This window comes from Perca fluviatilis, chromosome 4 (genome assembly GCF_010015445.1).
Source record: "Perca fluviatilis chromosome 4, GENO_Pfluv_1.0, whole genome shotgun sequence".
In the NCBI taxonomy this organism is placed as follows: Eukaryota; Metazoa; Chordata; class Actinopteri; order Perciformes; family Percidae; genus Perca; species Perca fluviatilis.
The window spans coordinates 42,003,031-42,028,018 of record NC_053115.1 but is presented as its reverse complement, the minus strand read 5'-3'; the positions used below and the strand labels follow the sequence as shown (position 1 = coordinate 42,028,018).

The 24,988-nt window shown below is 40.7% G+C and overlaps 2 protein-coding genes across 2 annotated transcripts; both read right to left on the bottom strand.

Moving 5' to 3' along the window:
- Positions 1 to 13,464: 13,464 nt before the first annotated feature.
- LOC120556744 (nuclear factor 7, ovary-like) lies at positions 13,465 to 15,071 on the bottom strand. The gene is made up of 2 exons (XM_039796458.1): positions 14,962 to 15,071; positions 13,465 to 14,848 (listed from the first exon to the last, which is right to left on the bottom strand). The coding sequence occupies exon 2, from the start codon at positions 14,839 to 14,841 to the stop codon at positions 13,465 to 13,467; it is 1,377 nt and encodes a 458-aa protein (XP_039652392.1). The 5' UTR covers positions 14,842 to 14,848; positions 14,962 to 15,071.
- A 615-nt stretch (positions 15,072 to 15,686) lies between these two features.
- Positions 15,687 to 19,567, bottom strand: LOC120556738 (nuclear factor 7, ovary-like). The gene is made up of 2 exons (XM_039796452.1): positions 19,479 to 19,567; positions 15,687 to 19,369 (listed from the first exon to the last, which is right to left on the bottom strand). The coding sequence occupies exon 2, from the start codon at positions 19,350 to 19,352 to the stop codon at positions 17,946 to 17,948; it is 1,407 nt and encodes a 468-aa protein (XP_039652386.1). The 5' UTR covers positions 19,353 to 19,369; positions 19,479 to 19,567; the 3' UTR covers positions 15,687 to 17,945.
- Between the last annotated feature and the right edge of the window lie 5,421 nt (positions 19,568 to 24,988).

The window sequence follows — 24,988 nt, the reverse complement described above, 5'->3', positions numbered from 1 at the left end:
GAAGAGTTAGCGGCGCTCTAACAACCCTCACTCTGAACTCTGAAATTATGGACGTTTGGGCAGTGGCTGTCAGCGTCAGATAAGACGAAAAAAACGCCCTTCAGAACGAACCGGGGAGCAATCACAGTAGCGAGTAGTATGAAAGGCCGAAAATCTGCGTAGGGAAGTTGGTTGGGGGGGTGGATGGGTCAAACAACACAGGACTTTCACACAGGGGACCCCGTTCTTCTTTTCCTAAACCCAACCGTCCCGTTCTCCCCGCGTGGCATGGAAACATAAGCCCGCCCACAACCTTTTCCTTAACCTAACTGCGTCAAAAGAGAAGCCAATAGTCCCGACCCAGCGCGTTTAGATATGACTCTAAAGGAGACTTTTATCGTCAACAACGCCAAAGGCACCTGACCAAGCGTCTGTATTTTACGCGATGGGAGTGAGAATGTGTTGGCTCTATAGTGTGGCTTTATTTTACGTTGAAAAAGAATCGATAAGAAACCGGAATCGAAAGAAAGAGTCAGAATTGTTAAATTCCAAAGGATGCCCAACCCTATTCTTGGGGGTGTTAAAGCCGGCAACTTTTTCCGGTTTGTTGCTTGATTTATTCTCTTCTTCTTTTTACCGTTTTATGCTCGCAATGTTGCTTTGACAACGAATGACTCCTGTTCTCACATCATCCTCATCAGGTTACAGCGCTTCTTTTTGAATTAGGGCTGGGTTAAAAGAATAGATTTTCCCAATTGAAATCGATCTATGTTCGAGGGATCTGATATCGATTAATAAAATCCAAAATGGATCTTTTAATATGTGCCTTTTCACCATGGGTATATGAGTAAAAAGTACTTTAAACTAACTTTTTGGAAACCATTACCTGTTGCATTCTAACATATATTGAGGGCTTATTTTTCCTTGTTCAATTTATAAGTTCTCTTATTCTTTTATATATAGATCATAATTGTAACTGAAATGTCCCTAAATGATGATCGAATTCATAGGCGTAACAACCCCCACCCAATAATCCATTCTAGGCTTTTTCATAAGTTTTTGTTGCATTTTCCAATTTTTTGTTGCATTTTTCTAAGTTTTTTTTGTCAGTTTTGCTTGACATTTTTGTCGCCATTCTGGAGGGTTTTTTTCCTACTTTTTTGTTGCTTCTTTGTTTTTTTGTCGCAATTTTTTTGGGATGTTTTAGTCTCTTTTCTCAATCCATGCAGACATGTCCCGCGACCTTCCTAGATAGTTAGTTGATGAATCCAAAGTTACGCCCTTGGGTTCAGGTCTGAGCCGAACTTATCTTAACTAATAACGCAATAGTAGGAAACTGCACATGGATGCATTCTAAAATATATCGAGGGCTTATTATTTCTTGTGTAAGTTCTCTCAGAATCCCTTTTATATCGATCAAAATTGGAATTGTAACTGAAATTTACTGAAAGCCCAACAATAATCCTTTTTGGGGGATTTTTTGGGGCTTTTTCAATGTTTGTGTTGCTTTTTTTGAGGTTTGTTTTTAGACTTGTTTTTTGGCGTTTGTTTCGCCTTTTTTGAGTTTTTTTTCCCCAAATTTTCCCGTGCTTTTTTCAAAATGTTTGTCTCTTTTTGATTTTTTTTTTTCTCCAGTTTTCCACGCTTTTTTTGAATGTTTTTTCTACAATTCTTTGGGATGTTTTTTGTCACTTTCTCCCCCCCAATGATGAACCTAAAGTTATGCCCTTGACCAAATTGGAAATGTAATCGAATCAGGTCCTTGCAAATCGGAGTGATATCAATTTGGGAAATCATTGGCGATGTCCAGCCCTATTTTAATGAGACTTTGTGGAGGTTTTAGCTTGACTTGCAGAAATTAACGAGAGAGGGAAATGTGTTGACTTTTGCCGGGGTTGGTGAACAGGTAGATATTTTTTTACATCATGTGTTACCTGAAAAAAATCTTTACTAAGACACATTTAAATCATGTTTTCTGAAAAGAGACACCACCCGCCTTTAACCCTCTGGGAGAGAAGTCTGAAACTGTATATATTTACTGAGATTTACAGAAGAAAAGCTGTTTACAAGAGTCCAGTGTATTACAGCAGATGTCTGTTTGTGGAAATGGAAGAAGGGTTGGAGAAAAACATACCGTAGTGATGTAGTATCGCTTATTCATATTACTAATCGAACACACGTAAAGACAAAATATATGTACATTGAGATTTTTTAAGTCATGTGCTGGACGCTGTCTGTCCAAGTGTCTTCTGTTTGGAACGTATTTATTCTGTACATGTGAGAAGAGGGCAAAGGATCCTCTGAACATTTGCCTCTTGTACGGTTATTGTACGCAGACCTGGGACAAAACTGACACTGAAACCCATTCTTTAATTACATTGGTGTCGTTGGATTTGTCCGCGTTGGCGTCCACAACGGGTCGGGGCGGGTGTGTGGGCGGGACTTTGATACGCGGCTCCACCGCCCTGATCAGTACTGCGCAGAGTCTGGCTCGAAAATTACACGATGACGGTCAGTTACAGAGTTTGGCTTCACTTTTGTACAGCGGGAGGAAGTGGAGACACGTTGTCCATCTGTATATGCAGTCTGTTGTTTACACAATTTATGGTGCGTTCTTCAAGGGCAGGAAAAACAACTATAAGAAAGAGAAGTTAGAGTTTCACTCGAGTTTAGCTTCACAATTTTCCTCCGAAGAGAAGCTCATTTTGTCCCGGGTCTGGTGATGTTCTGGTGGCTTTTGACAACAGTGAGTTGCCTTTAAAGGTAGACTTAGTTATCTGATATCGCCACTTACAAACTGGGGTAACACTTGCCAAAGATGGTACCTTATGTATAGCCCTATGTTCCCACAGCCCAATGGTCCCACAGCCCTATGTTCCCACATTTCTAGGATTTTTCTTAAAATTAGGCCCTATGTTCCCAGATTTCTAAGATTTTTCTTAAAATTAGGCCCTATGTTCCCACAGCCCTATGTTCCCAAATTTCTAGAACATTTTCAAAATTAGGTCTTGTGTTCCTACATTTCCTTTCAATTTAAGCCCCATCCTCTCACAACATTTTTTAGGGTTAGGGGGATAAATCTGATACAAATTTATAAAAAAGTAAATGTGGGAACATAGGGCCTAATTTTGAAAACATTTTTAGAAATGTGGGAACATAGGGCTGTAGGAACATAGGCACGCTCCCTCTCTGCATTACCATAAATTCAGAAAAGTATTCCATGATGCGGATTTGTCCTTCAGTTATAGAAACATTTGTGGAAAAGTCGCTGCGGACATCTGGGTAACACTTTTTTAATTTAGTTTCCTAAAAAAATGAACAGATATATAAGTGTGAAAATATTATAATTATTAATATATTCTAGTGAAGATGGACAGTAAATAGTTTCCCATTTAGCGCTCACTCAGATGAAACTGCTTCTTCGGGTCCATCCACTGAGTTTAAACTCATATTCTTACAGAAATGGTTTTTTAACTTTTAGTGACCCAGAAGAAACCCATCATCTCTGGCAAACGTTGCTGCGAGTTTGGATTGTGGCTTCACGTTGCTAAGTCTTCCTTTAACTTGCCTGTTGTTGCCTTTAGTTTCTAAAGTTTTCTTTAACGTAGGTGAATAAAAAACATATCAAAGGTAGTCGGAGCAGAGTTTTTGAAGGTATAAGATGTATCACAACTATTACTTCTAGGGAGATTTTATCAGATATAGCTTTAAAAGAGATTAGTTAGTTTTTTCTTATTAAGAAAAAGCAACGTTGTCTGTAAATACCTTCGGATTTCTGTTCAGTTTTGGGTTTTTTGATTAAATGGGTTGATTATAAAATCAAAATGGAAAAAAATTGGACCTTGACTCACTTTACTGATGCATCGTTTTGTTTGAGGATTTTTTTATAGAGTTGTAACGTAGTTCTCTCGGGTCGGACAGCGAATATCAGCTCATGTAAATATGAAGACGAACAAAGGTTTTTGAAAAGTTTTGTATTTTTATTTCTCTTATTTAAGATGATCATCATTTGCACATAATGTTCAACCATTTTTATGATAATGCTTATGTTGCATAAGCATGTTTACGTTTATGACTTGAGAAGATTATTCCAGATTTATTTCTATTGAGAGAAAGTTTATTTAAAATGCTAACATAACTGGAGCACATTTGGGATTTTTTTTTGTTGCTATGTTTGGTTTGGTTTTACTATCCCACGCCAATTATATACCAACAACACCATGTTCTGTTATCAATGAAATGTCAATAAAAGTGAAAACTTGATTGTCTTGCTTAATTTTTTTTGTTTATGGAGTGATATAACCAAGGCCTAGACGAAAGACTCACCGGCGCATCCAAGCGATGTTTGACAAAACTGATTTAACCTTACTGAGTGAGTGAGTGAGTGAGTGAGTGTGTGTGTGTGTGTGTGTGTGTGTGTGTGTGTGTGTGTGTGTGTGTGTGTGTGTGTGTGTGTGTGTGTGTGTGTGTGTGTGTGTGTGTGTGTGTGTGTGTGTGTGTGTGCACTACTCAAAAAGCGATATATATATCAATATTTCATTTCAGACATTTATCTACTATTTTTATCATATATTAACACTACTTTGTGAACCTAAAGACTTTGGTAAACTCATTTCAAGCACCGAAACAATTCGTACTATACATCATAAATTTAGGTTTGTCTTCAGAAGAAACTTGGGGAATTTCAAAAAGCCAACATTAACGTTTCAACTTTAGTGCCAAATTATCTCTTTACACATTGCTCTACAAAACATTTAGGCGTCACTATACGGAAAGCTGAGTTTGTTCTGAACATTTTGATATGAATGTTATATGCAAATACCTTAAGAAGATTTGTGAAAATGCCCTTAGACCTCAGAGGGTTAAATCAACTTTTTTTAATCACCAGCCAACATGGCTAGTAGATCTTAAAGGTGCAGTAGGTAAGCCTTATAAAACTAAATTTCTGTCATATTTGCTGAAACTGACTCTATGTTCAAGTAGAACTACATGAAGCAGGTAATTAAAAAAAAATATCTGGCTCCTCTAGCACCACCTACAGCCTGTAGTGCGATTTGCAAAAATCCACCACTCCCTGTTCAGATCAAGGGGGTAAGCTTTGCTTCAGAACTCGAACCTCCTATGGCGCCATTTGGATGCTACAAAGCGATCACCTCCCTTTAGCATTCCATTGACTCCCATTCATTTTGACGTCACTTGACAGTGAATAACTTTACATCTGAAGCGTTTAAAGACTATTTGTCCATTGTTTATTTCTAAAGAAACACGACAATGTATAAAAGGCTCCATTACCTTGTATCTCACGTTATGGCTCCGTAGCAGACGTTTTTGTAAAAATAGGTGATTGTGTCACATAGTAGAGGAATTACAGTATAGTACAGGATAAGCTTGCAGGCAGTTTCGACTTACATGAGCTGTTAAGGTTTAATTACTAATGTTAACTAGCATTTTAGTTAGCAATAATTAGCCTGTGCTATGTTATCTCCTTACATATACCTACGCTCTCCGTCTCTGTAAGATTGGGAATGATTGAGATTTCTCTTGGCACAGCTACCAGAAGACTTCACACTTTCAGACAGGTTGCTCACATCACATTTACGTTGTCTCTCTCAGTTGGAGGCTGCGCAGTAAAGCAAGTCTGCCACAAGTTGCGTCAACATTTGTACTCCTTCTCCGAGTCATAACTCAAGTCTAATGTGAAGGTGCAATCATTTGAATAAACGTCCATGAATCTGCTTAGATACCGTGTACCCTGTAAAACGACCCATAGACGCATCTTCCATATTCATATCTAAACATAACGGACACAGTTAACACGGTAACACTGTGAAATGGTCACAGTCTGGTAACGTTTAGTAACAGAACTTACCTACGTTACATCATGTTACATCGTGTGGCAGAACGTGAAGTAGCTCTGTTCCGTAAAGTTGAAAGAATTTCCTGACTGAAAAGTCTTTTAATCCACCCACTACCCCAACCTGCCTCGTTATGCAGAGTTTGGCGCACTATGTAATGTAAAGAACCTTTAACGAAGTTTTTAAAAGATGCCGAATTTAAAAATTGACCTTTTATGAAGACAAAAGTAGAAACGGATGTGAGGAATCAGCAGAAGTATGGGAAGACACTAAGCTAATGTCTGACGTTACATTTTGCAGCAAGTATTTTGTTAGTCAAACATCCAAAGGTCAGTTTGAGGCTAACTATATTTCTGTAAGTTAAAGCTAAAGCATTTTGTTACCAATGTGGATACATTTAGAAAGCTAGTATTGTGTTTCCTTAGTTTGCTAACACATGGCAAAAGTTAGCTTAAGAACAGGTAGCTTGTCCTCTGGTAGACAAAGGTTGCTAAAATAATCCTTTGACATGCTTAAATCTCATGTTTTAGCTAGCTACAGGCATTTTGTTAGCGTGTGCCTTTAGTTGCATACTGTAGTGCCAATTGTTTGTCTCTATACCTGCTTTTAAAAATTTAACAAATACTAAAATGTGGAATATAAACCCATATTGCATAACAACAACCAAACTCTTATCTCAGTCATACATTTAATGTATGCAGTTTTCTGCCAAATGCTATATTCTTTTAAACACTTTGTTTGTTTGCACAGCCCTCACAAAGCTTATGAAGAATGATTTCCTTACTTTTTACCTTTTATGCCTCTGTTCGTCTTGCAGTCTTTGTGCTATTTTAATCTCTGTCCTCGCTGCGTGGGACAGCAGGAAACCTAAACTGAGTCACACTCGCAGCTGGTAATGTTTAATTGCTCAGCTGTTTTTACTGCTACAATAATGTTTTTTGTTTTTTTTAAAGGAATAAAAACTGTATTTTTACTTCATACATAGATTCCAATAGCCCTAATACTAAATGAATTTCTGCAAGTCCATAAACAGTTTTAGGGCATCTGTGAGATTATGTGCAGTATAAATCTACCAGATGTGCATAATAAATCTCCCTTGTGGTATTTTGCTGAAATACCCCTTTAGGGATCTATATGCAATATGTTCAACCACCTGCTCAGAAACGGGACTGGACAGACTGGCTCTGCACATACTGATGCCTTCCAACAACATTTCACTTTCATGGCAATGTAATGTGTCATTTGGAATTTTTCTGATATTTTGGCAAAATGGATCGTCACGCCAACTATAACACTTTTTCAGACTTTACGCTAGGCGGTGTTGTTTTAAATGAGTGAATGCATCACCATTCACCAAAGGTACAGGAACCCTGTGGAGGTGTTTGACCGCAAAGGACCAAACGCACTGAAAGCGATAATTGACGTTCCTTCATTTGACTCGCCTTAAAGCGTAACTCTCACCAAAATGCAATCTAGTATCTTTTTGTGAATGTACCAGAGTCAATCTTTTGTTTAAAAGCATAATTACTCGTTTTTTGGTCAAATGGCCTTTTGAATGGGAGTGCTAGGGGCACTACTATGATCGCATCAAAATCACTATTTTTAAAACACTAAGAAGGCTCCACACAACATGAGACTTTGCTCCAAGTATCACCAGGGCCTCTACACATGAACTCAGCCTTGAGAACATTGTTTGTGCACACAGAGTTTACTAAAAAGAAAGGTTTTAACAACTCACTATAGCTGTTGGTTTTTCCTGTTCTCAATGCTGGAGTTCATGTGTAGAGGCCCTGGTGATACTTGGAGCAAAGTCTCATGTTGTGTCTAGCCTTCTTAGTGTTTTAAAAATAGAGATTACAATCATAAACATAGAATGCTAATTTATTTAAACGAAAGTTGACTTACGGCATCACCTAGAAGACCCTAGGTTGCATTTTGGCGAGAGTTACGCTTTAACTGATGCTTCTATGACGCACTGCAGGCATCAGATTTGAAGCGCCAACACCACAGAACCACCAGTATGTTAGAAAAGGTTGCTATTTTGGCAAATGTTTCGTATGTTCCAGATACCCCTATCAGTTGGGGGAATTACTTTCTCCCTTGATGGACAGGGTCGTAAAACCTCTGTCAACCCTGCAGTCACTTTTCATCAAGAAACAGATGATTGATGATTTTTTTTGCAGTGACACTAAAAAATAAATATGTAGTGCTTGTTCTTCATCCTCCACCCACATTAATCACTCATTATTTCAACTAATTTATAAACACTATCACAATTATTATTGGGCTTTTTAAAGAAACTTTCACAGACTCCGCTGCCATGACATTGTCGGCGTAATGAATTATGAGCTTGATTCACACGATCATTAACATCCTCTTCTTGTGTTTCACTGAATATATGTATATATATATATGTGTATACATATATATATAGAAGACAGTTTGTAGAGTGGATCTCCGTGGTGTGCACCAGTATCGCGCTACTCTCTGGTGTGGATAGTTTCACTGATTAACAACGAACACACTGACCTCAGTCAGTCAGTGAGACAGTGGAGAGACAGAGAGACGGACCTGTAGCGAAAGTGCACTGCGGCTTTGGGCCGTAAGGCGCCTTAATATAGCTACATTAATTAATATAAATTTAGATTCCGATCACATCATTACATAGCATATTACAGTAGCCTACCTCTCTCCAAACATGTTGTGCGGCTGCAGAAGAAAATGCTTTGGTCACGCTGGGTCCTCATTTTGACACTCCAAAATTTAAACAAGGTTGGAGTAGACGCATTAGGGTGGGCAATATATATCGATATTATATCGACATCGATACATGAGACTAGATATTGTCTTAAATTTTGGATATCGTAATATCGTGATATAAGTGTTGTCTTTTCCTGGTTTTAAAGGTTGCATTACAGTAAAGTAATGTCATTTTCTGAATTTACCAGACTTACTAGCTGTTAAGCAGCATTATATCCACATTATTGATGATTATTTATCTAAAATCACTTTGTGTAAATGTTTTGTGAAAGCACCAAAAGTCAGCTCTTCAATTATTTCGGCAATATCAATGTACAGTATGTGGTCAGAAATATCGTGATATTCGATTTTCTCCATATCGCCCAGCTCTAAGGCGCGAAGCGCAAAGCAGACTAAGAAAAGGCAATATTTTATTTTGTTTATGAAAAACTGGAATAGATGTACATTTAGCATTAATGTTATTTAAATCAACAACATTACATAGTCTGAACCCAAACTGAGACGTCCACCTAACAACTATTCCTCTGACATTCTGTTTCAGGTTTATTAGATTTCAGTTCAAAACTAATAACAATTTCAAATATGAATTATTCAAATTCAGTTTTAGTGACATACTTCTGCTCACATGAGAAACAGCAAAGACATATTCAGTTCTTAAATCACCAACATTACATAAAGTCTGAACCCAAACTAAGATGTCCACCTTAAAACTGACATGTCCACTCTAAATAGAACAACTCCTCCTCTGATTAAATGATTAACAGCTGAATTCAACTGATAGAAACTGAATGAAAACACTTTTACAGAAAGAATCATCTTTTCTTTATTACATCAAATAGAAAAATTTTCAGATATTTTGGAGAATTTAAAAGGCATTTAATGTAGTTAAACATGATTTAAATGTAACTATAATCTGAAGAATTATTGGCTAGTCGAACATGCAGTTTTTGATAAATTTATTAATTTTTTTGTGGCTCAAATGAGCTTCTACAAAGTGTTTTCTGTCTTCATGGCTCCACACACACAGGTCAAACTAATTAAACATGAACAACAATTTCAAATAAAAAACAGTATCAATAAAAAAGAAAAAAGCTGAACAAACGAGAAGATGAGAAACTTAGGGCCCTATTTTAAGTATCAAACGCCAAACGCAAGTAGCTTTGTGGGTGGATCTCAGGCACTGTTGCTATTATACCGGTGGGATAAATGACTCTTGCACCCGATGCAAATCTAAAATGGGTTGGTCTGAAGTAGCTACATTACTCATAGGTGTGGTTTGGGTGTAACGTGCAATAAACCAATTAGAGCGTTATCTAACATTCCCTTTAAAAGCAGGCACACTTGTTCCATGGCGGATTGCTATTATAATGGCGGATTAATACATCCATGGGCGCACGCCAGGAGCGGTTCACAGCCAAGGAGACCGACGTTTGCTATTGATTTTTCTTTTTGACAAAATGTAAATAAAGAAATGTCACACAAACATACTTTCCGATGTTTTGGGCTCACTCTCACTGAATCACGAGGGTAAGAATGCATGGTTGATATTTTTGCAATGCAGTCTAAAGGTGCTGACACACTAAGCCGATGGCCGACCGTTGACAGAAAAGCCAGTCGAGATGATCAGTTGCATCCCCGAGGTCCAAAAAACTGCCTCGGAACACACTGAGGCGACACCGACTTGAGAAACATAATACGTCTCCATAGCAGCAGGCGGCGCTACTCTGTAATGTTGCCCAAGAAATGAAAACCGGCAGCTGATTGGACGAATGCGTCACATGGGTTTGTTTTCTCCGGAAATTCAAAACCAGACTGTCATGGTGGCCGTTCAGAATACAATCTCATATTGTACTAAAATAGTTCACTGAAACATGTTTCTGAAAACATTTTAAGCGAGAAATAGGCCGTGCAGTTGCTGAATCTGTCTTCATTTCAGCTCAACAAAGGTCAGTTTAAAAGATTTTCATCAGATTTTGAGAGACTCTAGTCATGCTCATTCCGCTCGCCACTTCCGGGTGAGTCCCGACTGCCCTGCCCCCAACTGAACATGTCAGGTCGGCCAAAATGAACGCCGACAGCCCCCCATACTGACGACGGCACGGGACACACCGAAGACATTCGAGTCACTGACCTCGCCAGACTGTCCAACGGCCGATTTTCGGCGTGTGTGTGTCCACACCTTAACATTAGACCGAGATTACCTCACTATAGACGATGCAGCTCTTCTGTCTCTCTTCTCCCATGCTGCTGCTGGGGCATTTGGGTTAAGTAGCATTGGCATATGCAGTTCAACATCACATCTCCTTAAGTCCTCTAATATTTCCTTGTTTATGTCATCAACACATCCATGATTCATGGAAATGTTGTGTAAAACAAGGTCATGAATTTATGTATGGTTTGCAAAAATGGGAACTGCTGGGTCTGTGTAGATGAGAGAAGCAAAGTGTATGCTCTACATTACGGCCAAGCATGCGCCACTGACTTTAGACCAAGTTTTTCCTGGTCTGTGGTGGAATTGTTTTTGGAAACTGCAAAATAGCACTAGGGAACGTTTGCGCCGGAACACACCTCCTTTATTTGCTGAACTGCCCCCGGGAGCGCAAGTTCATTCCCTAATTTACAGACCTGAGTCTGTGGAGGGAAAAGTCTGCTGTGCGTCGGGTGCAAAATAGGAATGATACATGCGTCGGTGTACAAAGGCAATTGCGCTGGGTGCAAGATAGGGCCCTAAGTGAAATAATTTGACATATGAAAACAAAACTCTGTTTATCTCTTAATGCCTTTGACTGCAGCACTTGAAGCAGTTCAGCATATTTGATGCAGATATTTATGCAGGATTCTTGCAACATTTGAGTTGTATTGTAAATTGCTTTGATTAAAGTGTCAGCTAGATGAATGTAATGTAAAATTATAGCTACTCCGCAGTGATGGTCCGGGCCGAGCATTTTAAGGATGAAAAGAAAAACACGGTGAATAAAGAAGAGGAAGAGGAGAAAAATGTCAAATACATGAGAGTTCTGTCAGCAGAAGTGCCAAAAATTCCTGCTAATCACGTTGATTATGCCCAAGGAACAGGCCTACTGTTTAAGTGAGGGTTGGTGAGTGGTGTGTAAGGGATTGAAACACTGAGCCTCTTGCTCTAAAGACCAGTATCAACCTTGTTGAACTAGAAGAAACCTATGTCTCTAATCTGCAATGCACAATGTAGAGTACACAGTGGCATGTTAAGCTAGGACACAAACTCATGAACTGATCATTTCAGACAGATGTGTTGATGCTGAGACACATGTAAAACATGCTGGGAAGGGGTCCAAAGCACAATGCCTGATTAGATATAGTTTGAACATCTTGCAACACCAGGGGCTCGAATTCTGAACCTCTGATGCCTTAGGCAGGTGCTGATCTCAGGGAGCTATTATCTGAGTGATGACAAAACTGACTTCAGGGCATTTAGTAGACAAGGGGTAGTACTGCATGAAACTGCAGAATTTTAAACTACAGTCAAAAAATCATTTCTCACTAGAAAATCCTGAGAATTTGTGTTGGTTAAGACAACATAGAGATAATAAAACATAAAAAAAGATAAAATGAGTTAAATTTCTGAAATTTTGAACACTAAATCTACAGAGACCTCAGAATTTTGGAAGAAATTGCAGTATTTGTTTACAATACTGCATGCAGTTAAATGTTTGCATGCAATGTAAGCTCAATTTTTAATATATATAAAAAATCTGAATTGTAAACCTGTGGAAGACAGGTGTGGGAGGACAAAAATGTGGGAGGAGATAGGTTTAGGAAGTTTTGCAGTTTTTGAAAAAAGTAGAGATGGACTGGGGCTATAGTCATTTTAGCATGTACGGTTTATGTGATGAACTTATAAAATTTTGAATTTTAGATGGCTGCTTTAGCGCCACTATCTGGGCTATTAGCACACAAACAAGACTGATTTGGTATATAACCGGACTTGTGTGCAAAGTTTGGTGAGTTTTCGTGCATGGGAACATGAATTTCTTAGGAAAAAGAAGAAATATACTGGTAAAAACAATAGGGTCCACGCAGCTTTGCTGTCCTAATCGTCCACTTTGGGCGTTTTCACACCGACAGCCTTTAGTTTGGTTGAATCGAACTAGAGTTTGTTTGCCCCGCTAGTGCAGTTCGTTTGGGCAGGTGAGAATGCGGCAATCGAACTCTGGTGTGCACCAAAAGCGAACCAAACAAGCGCACCGAGACCTGCTTGAAGAGGGGGTCTCGATGCACTTTCAATCAAACTCTGGAGCGGTTCGTTTATGGTGAGAACGTGATCCGTACTCGAACCACACCAACTATACACTCCTCTAGTCTGAGCTAGTGTCTCATGTAGTCAGGTGTGCTTAGCAATCTGCGATGCAGCAGAGCAGCAAACTGTAGCAGCTTGCAGTGTTTCTCTCACAGAAATAGACTGCGGTCAAGCTTGGCGTCCGTCACTCGTATCTCTGTGGTCAAACCAGCTGCCGCTAAAATTGGAGACAGACGCCAGCAGAGCGAAGTCTCGGTGACCAGAGCAGATGTAGTAACGTCTCTTGTGAAACAATGTCTGGTAATTTTAATGAAATGAGCTGGTCTGACCACTAGACCAGAACACAGGACCTTCTTCCTGTATTTACTTTCTTGCTCCCGCCCCCAGAAATATCCGACCAATAAGAGGGCTGGACGTTCTTGCCTGATTTGTAATGACGCATTTTGGTACGCTTGGATTTTTCCAGGTGTCAAACCAAACCAAACCAAATCGACCGAGGGCAAATCGCTCCAAGTTTACCAACTCACCAAATGATTCGGACCAAAGCAACCGAACTACAGGTGTGAAAACTCCCTAAATCTCTTAACTGCTCTGCTACACTGTCACACACACCTTCAGTGGTAATATCTTCAATTTATAAGGACTGCCAATATATGGCAACGTCTTCTCAGTGAAAGTGTGTGTGAAGGTGTGTATGTGTGTGTCAGTATCAGCATCAGAGAACGACAGCTTTCCTCTGTTCCAGTCCAGAGTCACTCGGATCCTCTGGAGCTTCTTCTGCACTACGAGAACAGTGGGTGGAGCTGGTAGTGAAGATGCTAAGTATTTACCTTCATATAACTTTATTCTCCATAATCCAGACTCTATGTCTCCCTTCCTCTGGACAGATTTTGCTAACACACCCAGTGACCAGCGTTTACTGTCTCCAACCTCGACATCCCAGCTGTGACTCCCTGAGTTAAAGCCCTCAGAGCCCAGGACAAACCAGCATTTATCAAACCTCTCTGGATTTTCAGGAAGGTCCTTTCTCTCTCCTTGTCTCACACTGGTCAGATCTTCAGCCAGGATGAGATAAGGATGAGCAGTGTTTGGATCCAGAATCACAGGAGTGTAGGAGACCATGTCCTTCATCTTGTTCCAGATGTTGAAGCTCAGGTTGCCCAGATGTTTGGCCTCGTCTATCAGAGCTCCTGAGAGCAGCTGTGTATCATCCAGCAGGGGGTGCTGCTGGACTCTTTCCACTGCAGCCTTGTAGTTGATCAGGAATGAGACGTCTTCAGCTCTCAGCTGCTCCTCTGTGGTTCTGACTGTGTCTGAAAGTGCTGCTATCTCTCTGCTCAGAGCCTCCATCTTCTCCTTCATCCTCTGAGTCTTCTGCTCTTCTTCCTCCCTCAGTGCAGCCAACCTGGCCTCCTCTTCCTCTTCTAGAAACTGGCGAAGCTTCTTAAACTGCTCCTTCATCTGCGTCTCTGTGCGTCGGGCCTGGACCTTCATGTGTTCTGCTGTCTGATCAAACTTCCCTTTAACTTGTTCAAAAACCTTTAACTTCTCCTTTAAGGGCTCCAGAGTTTCCTGAAGTTCCTTCCTGTGTTGTCGTGCAGCTTCATCGATGGGTCTGATTCTGTGGTTGGAGTGTGTTTCTGAATGCAGACAGATGAGACACACTGGCTGCTGATGGTCCAGACAGAAGAGTTTGAGTTTCTCAGAGTGCAGACTGCAGAGAGCCTCTGAAGCTCTCTGATCTCTCTCCAGTAAGAAGGCCTCACACAGGTTCTTCAACACCAGACTAACAGGTGGTTGATCCCTTGAAGATCTTCTCGTACACACTGGACACTCCTGTGTTGGTTTCTCTGTCCACCAGCTCTGCAGACAGTCTTTACAGAAGCTGTGGCTACATGACAGAACAACAGGATCTCTAAAGACATCGTGACAGATCGGACAGCAGAGATCCTCCTCTGATCTGGAAGCCATTTGGTCTCTGAGTGAAGTTGAAAACACAGCAGACAGAAAGTACCGTGAGTCATGGCTCCCCTCCCTCCTCTACTAACTTCACTGAAATTCACTTTGAGTCTTGTTTATAGTCAAACTCACCTTCAGTGTGTGGTGTCAGCAGGTTGAAGCAAGCAGGGTTGTAGTTTTCTGATCGTCTGTTTTCAGTTTGTGTGTCTCTCTGTAGGGAGGACCAAAAACGAACTGTTTCCTGGTTTGTCTTGGGTTTCCTAGGATAGTGAAGGTACGACCAGCCCTACTCTTCCTCTGATTGTTTATTATTCTTTGCCTTAATTGGTTGGATTGGTTAGGTTTTAACATGAAGAGTGAGATTGTTTAAGGTTAGAGTAAGGGTAAGCCAATCAAAGGCAGAGTAGGGCAGAGTAGGGCGGGACATGCCTTAGCCATCCTAGGAAATGCACATTTGGGTAAGGTGAGGAGTGGAGCTCTGTCACAACTTTTCTGCAAAATGCTGTTGCTTCACCTCTAACACAGAGGTGTGTCTCATTCCAAAGGTCTGTTTCATTACTGGATATGAAGACTGATAGTGTGCAGCGTGCTTATGCAACAGTTGTGTTCATGTTCAACAGCAGTTTGAATGTTGTGAGGCAGTTGGTTTAATTTAGTAAAATCCCAGGAATATTCTGGATATGGAGGACCATGAGACATCAAGGGAAAAAAAGTTGAACATGGAATATTGTTGGAGAGAGGTAGTTTGTACTTTAAGGTGTGACACTTAATGGTGTCAACAAAAGGTTTTGTAAATAAAGCTTTGCAGTGATGCAGTCAACATGATTGTTAGGCCTCATGTTCAGTGTGGTATAATGACAGGTTTGGAATTTTCAAAAGTGTTTAATAAAAACTTGAAAGGAGAGAAAATATAATAATGAAAATTAATTGTGCATTTTAATTTTAAATCTTGAAAAGTAATGAGACAAAACTGATTAAAAAAAAATGAAATTCAGTCAAGATTCAACATTAATCTGTTGTACCAGTACCAGTTTAGTACCAGTTGGTGCACGAGATCATGAAGCACATCAATAAATCACAGCAATATTCAACTGAATTAAACACTTTTACAGAATCCTCTTTTCTTTATTACATCGAATATATTATTGTTTATATATTTTGGAAAATGTAAAACACGTTTTCATATTTTAAACATTTAATGTAACCAGAATCTGGACTATGATTTAAAATAGAGTTTGTTGGATCTGAACAATGATTGGCTGCTCAAACGTGTAGTTATTGATATTTTGGGATCAAATTAGCTTCTACAAAGTGTTTGCTGGTTGTCATGGCTCTGCACACACAAGTCAAAATAATAAAACCTGAACAATTTAAAATGAAAACAGTATTGATAAAAAAGAAAAAGGCTAAACAAACGAAAAGATCAGAAACTGGGTCAAATTATTTTTCATATGAAAAAAACTCGGAGGCTATGTTCAAGCTTGGCGTCTTTTTTAAGCTGCCAGCGTCTGTTTTACATTATAATCCTACGGCGTAAACCGCGTTTTCAAAAAAGTCCTGAGTGTATTTTTAAAACACCACCACTGACTTCTTTTCTGCAGCGTGGAGTGTTTTTGAAGTTGAAAAAAATTCAACTTTTCTGAAAGAACACGCTACGTCCAGCGGTTTTTTGACAGCCGACCAATGACAAGCGGAGTAGCCAGACCTGTCGTTTCCATAACAACAAGAAAAAATCGAGTCGGAGCACAGCGACTTATGATGTGACTGGGTACTCCCTCTTTAGGAAACTCGCTTTGTTTTATCTAACGTTAATACCACTCTCTCTCTCTGTTCTCTCTCTAGCTCGCTCCACCGCTTTGTTTTATCAAATGTTAGCACCTCTCTCTCTCTCTGTTCTTTCTCTAGCTCGCTCCATCGCTTTGTTTAATCTACCGTTAGCACCTCTCTCTCTCTCTCTCTCTCTCTCTCTCTGTTGTTTCTCTTGCTCGCTCCACCTCTTTGTTATCTAATTTTAGCACTGCTATATCTCTCTCCCTCGCTCTCTGTTCTTTTTCTAGCTCGCTCCACCGCTTTGTTTTATCAAACGTAGCACTGCTCTCTCTCTCTCTCTCTCTCTCTCTCTCTCTCTGTTCTTTCTCTAGCTCACTCCACCGCTTTGTTTTATCGAATGTTAGCACCGCTCTCTCTCTCTCTCTGTTCTTTCTCTACCTCGCTCCACCGCTTTGTTTTATCTAACGTTAGCACCGCTCCACATAGTGCTCTAGCTAGGATACTGTAGCAGTAGCTGTTGTTATAGCAACAAAAGACCCTCTCGGCTGCTTTTTGGAACGCTGCTAGTTTTTTGGGGGGTTTTTTACTGTAAAAGCACTCTAGTCAAAAAAGACTCCAAGTCTGAACATAGCCTTAATCTGTTATTTCCTTTGAATGCAGCTCTTGAAGCAGTTCAGCATATTTGATGAAGATAATATTTATGCAAGATTCTTGCAATTGTTGGGTTGTACAGTATTGTAAACGTGTCAGATAAATGAATGTGATGTGAAAAAGCAGACTGTCAAAGAAAACAACAAAAATGAAACAAAATCAGTAAGTGAAAGAAAATTAAACATATCTTTGTATTAATGAGACATTAGGATGACAGGTTCAGATTAAGACATTAAATTCAGCAACTTCGCTTTAAGAAATAAACATCATTAATATAATCATCCTCTTTATAACTAACTCACGGTTTTCCCTGCCATAATATAGCTTGGGCGCACAACCTAGGTGTATTATGAATTTAAAAACAATGTGGGGAGCATCTGGATGATCAGCCAATACGTGGGATGGGTGTCACATCCACACACCCATACACACCATGTATGTTGTGTACACAGCAGCAGCTGCAGCCCACACATTAGCGAGTGTGCAGTTGAGAGAGAGAGGAAAAAAGAGAGGGTGTTTGTCGGTGAGTAGTATGCTAGCAGTAACGTTAACAAAGTTTTCCTTTAGTGATTTAATGAGTTTAATAGGACCTCTCTTTCGCTGCAACCGACAGCCACTAAGTTTTATACAAAGAAATTGTGATGACATCACTCGTATTTAAAGAAGCGTATGACGTCAGTTGCAAAAAGGTGCTCTTAGAACCTAGGGAAAACCCTGTAACTGCTTTGTTCCACTGTCACACAAACCTTTACTGGTGATATCTTCACTTTATCATCAGTGCCAATATATGGAAACATCCTCTCAGTGAAAGTGTGTTTGAAGGTGTGTATGTGTGTGTTAGCATCAAGATCCGAGAACAACAGCTTTCCTCTGTTCCAGTCCAAAGTCACTCTGATCCTCTGGACCTTCTTCTGCACTACGAGAACAGTGTCTGGATCTGGTGGGGACCGTGCTACATATTCATCTTCAGAGAACAATATTCTCCATAATCCAGACTCTATGTTTCCCTTCCTCTGGACAGACTCTGCTAACACACCGAGTGACCAGAATGCACTGTCTCCAACCTCGACATCCCAGCTGTGAGTCCCTGAGTTAAAGCCCTCAGAGCCCAGGACAGAGCGGTATCTATCAAACCTCTCTGGATTATGAGGAAGCTGCTGTCTCTTTACTCGCCTCACACTGGTCAGATCTTCAGACAGGATGAGGTTGGGTTGAGCAGTGTTTGGGTCCAGAATCACCGGAGTGTAGGAGACCATGTCCTTCATCTTGTTCCAGATGTTGAAGCTCAGGTTGCCCAGGTGTTTGGCCTCGTCTATCAGAGCTCCTGAGAGCAGCTGTGGATCATCCAGCAGGGGGCGCTGCTGGACTCTTTCCACTGCAGCCTTGTAGTTGATCAGGAATGAGACGTCTTCAGCTCTCAGCTGCTCCTCTGTGGCTCTGACTGTGTCTGAAAGAGCTGCTATCTCTCTGCTCAGAGCCTTCATCTTCTCCTTCATCCTCTGACTCTTCTGCTCTTCTTCCCTCCTAAGTGCAGCCAACCTGGCCTCCTCTTCCTCTTTTAGAAACTGGTGAAGCTTCTTAAACTGATCCTTAATCTTCGTCTCTGTGCGTCGGGCCTGGACCTTCATGTTTTCTGCTGTCTGATCAAACTTCACTTTAACTTGTTCAAAAAGCTTTAACTTCTCCTTTAAGGGCTCCAGAGTTTCCTGAAGTTCCTTCTTGTGTTGTCGTGCAGCTTCATCGATAGGTCTGATTCTGTGGTTGGAGTGTGTTTCTGAATGCAGACAGACGACACACACTGGCTGCTGATGGTCCAGACAAAAGAGTTTGAGTTTCTCAGAGTGCAGACTGCAGAGAGCCTCTGAAGCTCTCTGATCTCTCTCCAGTAAGAAGGCCTCACACAGGTTCTTCAACACCAGGTTACAAGGTGGTTCATACAAAGATCTTTTCTTACAAACTGGACACTCCTGTGTTGGTTTCTTTGTCCACCAGCTCTGCAGACAGTCTTTACAGAAGCTGTGGCTACATGACAGAACAACAGGATCTCTAAAGACATCATGACAGACTGGACAGCAGAGATCCTCCTCTGATCTGGAAGCCATTTGGTCTCTGAGTGAAGCTGAAAACACAGCAGACAGAAAGTACCGTGAGTCATGGCTCCCCTCCCTCCTCTACTAACTTCACTGAAATTTACTTTCACTTTGAGTCGTGTTTTTAGTCAAACTCATCTTCAGTGTGTGGAGTGTCAGCAGGTTGAAGCAGCAGGGTTGTAGTTTTCCACTTTTCTCTCCTGTAACTGAACTCACTCAGAGGAAGTTGTTAGTTTGGTCTGAAGCTGAATCTGATCGTCTGTTTTCAGTTTGTGCGTCTCTCTGTAGTGAGGACCAAAAATAAACTGTTTCCTGGTTTGTCTCGGGTTTCCTAGGATAGTGAAGGCATGACCCGCCCTACTCTGCCTCGAATTGTCAATTATTCGTTGCCTTAATTGGTTGGATTGGTTAGGTTTTAACATGAAGAGTGAGATTGGTTAAGGTTAGGGTAAGGGTAAGCCAGTCAAAGGCAGAGTAAGGCAGAGTAGGGCGGGACATGCCTTAGCCATCCTAGGAAACGCAAATTTGTGTCAGGTGAGGGGTGGAGCTCCGTCACATATTTTCTGCGAAATGCTGTTGCTTCACCTCTAACACAGAGGTGTGTCTCATTCCAAAGGTCTGCTTCATTACTGGATATGAAGACTGATAATGTGCATCGTGCTTATGCAACAGTTGTGTTCACGTTCAACAGCAGTTTGAATGTTGTCAGGCAGTTAGTATCAGGGTTCTCAAGCCTCACGCATTGACAGTGAGACGCGCATTTCAAGCAGTTCACATGCTCACACGCCAGACCTTGTATTTCTCACGCTGAGAAGGCAAAGTTGTCCCGCTACGTTGTCTTGCTAATGTTGTACATTATGGACGAGTTACAGACAAAAGGAGTGAAGTTTCCTGCCACCAGCACGTATCGTTTGCCCCTGTGTTAAACAGTCTCGGCCACCGTAAGTTCATTACTAGGCAACATAGTAGACCTGTTCGAGTCGTGATTCACTCGGATCTTTAACCCAAGTCTTTAAATTGACTCACGAATCACGAGTCTCTAGCATCATTAACCCGGTTCAGTTGAGTCCTACTACAATTCAATCTAAAATGATAACAGCGGCACACAAAAACCTCTTGCAACATTAGCTTCTACTAGTCCTAGCCATCTTAGTTGCAAAAAGCTTTATAACTTACAATTTCGTAGTAAACAGCAACTCCACAAGTCAACTCAAGTGCCTGAGTGAGCAGAGAGACAGTCCCGACCCGCAGACTCAGAGCCGGAAGCTCGCAGACCATGGGATTCACTCGAGAACTCACGAGCCCTCGATGACTCGTGAGTTGTTGGTGATTCATGAGTTGTCGATGACTCATGAGTTGTTGATGACTTGTGAGTTCTCGCGGGAGTCAGTAAATCCCGCGAATCAACTGAATCAGCCGGCTACGTTGTCATGAGTGGATCTGATTCAGACGAACGAGCATGGGGAGCGAGTGAGGTCTCTCCTCGAGCTCAGAGTAAAGCAAATCAACAACAAAAGCCATTCTTTCACTTCTGAAATAACATACAATGTTCTCCACGTAGCCTAGCTAGGCCTACTGTAGGTTTGGTGTATAAATGTAGTATATTAAAATGCAATTAGGTCGAGCAGACAGTCCGAAACATTGTAAGCTCGCCTCGCCGACAACTCATGTTTTTTTTTTTTGCTTCACAAAACTTTTCATTATATCTTTCATAATTTAGCTAAACAATGCTTGGCTGGAAGTTTTCATTCTTTGATTTTCTTTTACTGCTGGTAGCCATTTGCTGCTCATGATCTGACCATAGTCCTGAAGCAACAATGCTGTTGCATTGTTACATGTGTGATTTCTGTCTGATGTAGGCCATTCTATGTCCTGCAGTATGTAAACGCCTTCTCTGCTCTTTGGGTTCATGTTTAGTTGCCACTTTGTGTAATAAAATGGTTAATTTTATAACAGTGCTGTGCAGAGCCAATGCTGCTGTTTCTGCCGGTGCAAATATTCTTTTTGAATATAATGGTTAGAGCATGTTGTAGACAGTACTGTTATTGCCGTTGTAATGCAGTATGTTGGAAGGTAAAATCATTGCTGTTTTTTTCAGTTAGTCCTTTTTGCTGCTTCGTCTTTTTGAAAATGAATGAATGAATGAATGAATGAATGAATGAATGCCATTCAAAAATGGCCCACCCACTTTTGAACTGGCCCGCCCAAAATACTATTTCTGCCTACGCCCCTGTATTCAAGTACAGATGCACATACACATTGAAAACATTAAATTTAGTATTATAAAATACATGAAAAAGGGGCGCATGGAATTTACATTAAAGAGGTTGTAAGTCTTTGTAAATGTTCAGAGTCCAGATGGTTTTCTTATTTGTCAGTCCTATTAAAGTTACAAAATATAATTACATGTAATTTTTAAAAGAATATTCGTTTTTCTTTCAGACCATTTACATTTATGGATATAACGTTTTCCAAATAAAATTAAAAGATTCTAAATGAAAACATGGCATTTTATCCAAATCAAAAGCTCGCCTTTGATGTAGCATACAATACTGACTCAAGTGATTCAAGTGAATTGCACAACCCGGATCAGTTTGGTGAATGACTCAGAATAACCTGAATCCTAAAAAGGAATCGAGTTTGCCAGGCCTACAACATAGGCAAACACATGGAACATTCTCGGCCACCGTACGTCCGTTACTAAGTAAGCAGCATAGACGCGTGAACACACTGAGAAGGTAAGTTGGAAGAAAGCTTGTCTAACATTTTTAATATTTACTCCAGAGAGGCCCGAACATTTGGTAATATAGCCAATTTGTGGCTAAATTATTATCTGCTTTGCAACCACAAGATTTGGCTCCGTTTGGATGGCTTACGTTATCTGAAACTTAGGGAAATGTTGGAGGGTATGGTAAGGAGTGAAGATGTATTTCTTTGTTTTATTTAAAATTTTACTGTATTAATAGTCTTTCTACTTACATTAAGACTACATTTATTCAAGCCGAGTGCTCTGGTTATTATTTCAATAATGTTTAATATCATGTCAAAACATAGGCCTACATTATTCATTGCATTTGTCTAGGAATATTTTTTTGTTCTTGGCACCAAAGGGTAAGCCCCCTAAAAAGGTTGCCAGATCAGAGGAGGAGACAGTGGAAGAGAGCACACAGGAGACAGTGGAAGACTCAGTGGACAGGACAGGAAAGAGGAAAGCTTTAAGTGGAGCAGCCACTTATAGGTGTACTTTCAAAAATGAGTGGTCAACCAAATGGCCATTTATCACCAAAGGCAGTATCAGCTCCTACTACTGGTGCTCTGTTTGCAGACACGAGAATTAATGTGCCCATCAAGGTGTGACTGATGTCAACAGGCATGTTAAAAGCAAAGGGCATCAGGCCAAAGAACAGGCACTTAAGTCAGCAAGTGGGATTGCAAAGTTTTATGCTTCAGCGTCGGTTAGTGGCATAACAGAACAAGAGACCAAGGTACATGGTACATATGAAAACCAAAAGACTGGTGGTAATGTTGCGGCCATTTATCAAATTCACCAATTGTCATAATTTCTATTTGTGCTGGTTAATTATGAGCAATGGGTAAAATTGAAGTCCTAGCAAAAAGGTGGTGGGATGGGGGGGATAAATAGAGGGGCCACTGCGGCAAAAATTGGGATGGCTCCTCCCCTAACGCATGTAATCTCACTCCAAACTTTTGATCAAACTTGAGAACCCTGGTTTAATGTAGTGCGCCACTGCCTAACTTCAACCATGCATGTTGCAACATGTCCTTGTGTTGCTTCATTTACGTCTGCTCTTCCTTTGGTGGAGGCCACATCAGCCTTGCACGCCTTCATAACCCCAATTTGCAATGGTAGTTCCACATCAAGTGGTTAATAGAATGATTCATCCCTGGAATCTCTGCACAACTATCCATCTCTTTTAAATACAAGTCTTTAGTTAGCCATAAACAAGCCAGAGTCTGTTGACCACATGCTCACTAGGGAAGGCAAAGATGGTTCATGATTGGCCCACCTATAAATGCCATGTGGACAGTTCAAGGCGTGCCAAACTCATCCAGACCGCAACAACCTCTACCAATGTATGTTGTTCCAGACTAAAATGTGTGCAATTTGTGTGCAGTTTGTTTTTGGTGAGGTTTATTTATGGGATCATAATGAGGTGAATATTAACCTGCCTCCGCCAGATGGATTGCTTCGCATTTGCTTGGCATATCCATCTGGGAACTTACCGTTGTAGAACTTTTGGGAAGGGGCGAAAATACTGGTTAGCTGATTGGATACACCATCTGTCTATCACCACCTATGTTGGTGATAGACGGGCCAAATCAACCAATCAGATCAACGAAGCGTATGAAAATACAATCACAAGCCAGGCTACCCCTGCTGCTGCAGGCAAAGCATAGCTCGTTAGCTCAGCAAGCAAGCAACATGTCGGTAAAGGATATTTGCCGTTTGTGTAACGAGAATTTACGAATGAAACGCCCCATTTCAGGTTCCCGGTCCATATTCCAAAAGAAGGAAGATGGACCGGGAAAAAAGCATTAGCGAGCGGCTAACAGAATTAGGGCTACTGCTGTCTGAAAATACTGGTTAGCTGATTGGATAAACCATCTGTCTATCACCACCTATGTTGGTGATAGACGCTTCTCGTTGCGTCACACCTAAACCCACCTCAAAACCAACACTGATTGGTCGGTCGCTTATTGGCGAACGGCTCCAAATTTTCTCTATCTCAAGATGCCAGACTGATCTGCGAGTGGAAAACTGGAGCGTGCAAGATCAGGACGGTCTCACGAGGCTAGGTGAATATGGCTTCTCTAAAACGACGCCCACCATTCCCCATACTGCAACCCAACATATTATAGGAACCTGGGTGTTAAAAATACCACAGTTTATGTTTTTCATTCCCAATCCCAATATACAGTACGTTCCCAGATTGATATATTATTTTGCTAACTGCCCATCTTTTTTCCTCGTACCTACATCTATGTATCAGTACGCACTGTACTGTAATTAGACTTTTGGAAGCAAACTAACATGAACTAAAAAACAAGCTAACCCTAACGTTAACTAACAAGCTTCTGTGCCACATTACGTCCAAATGTAGTACAGCTAACGTTAACTCAGCTAGTGCTAGCATTCACATTATTCATATGGAACAACTTGTGGTAACCTACGTCACTGCTTTTTGCTGGAGGCTAAAGGTTAAGTGGGCGTTTCCACTTTTAAACCCAGAACTCAGATGGAGTCAGACTTTTAGTACAGTACTTGAGTAAATGTACTTAGTTACTTTCCACCACAGAGTATGTAGTGTTTACCTTCAGCAGCAGCAATTATACTGTGAATAAGGAAGAATTACACTGCAGGCCGTCAACTAAAGCATTAGCAGACATTCAGCCATTCTGTTCCACCCTTTTGAGAAATAAAGGATTAAATCTGGTTTAATATTTACCATTATGTACAATATTACCAGCTCCATTGGTTCAGTCAAAGAGATGTGAGCAACACATTAAAAAAAGTAGTCATTAGCACATACTTGTCAAGTATCCCGTTTTGGCCGGGAAAGTCCCGTATTTTACCCTTCTTTCCCGCCGTCCTCCCGTATTAGTATTGAGAAATGCCACCGAGGCAG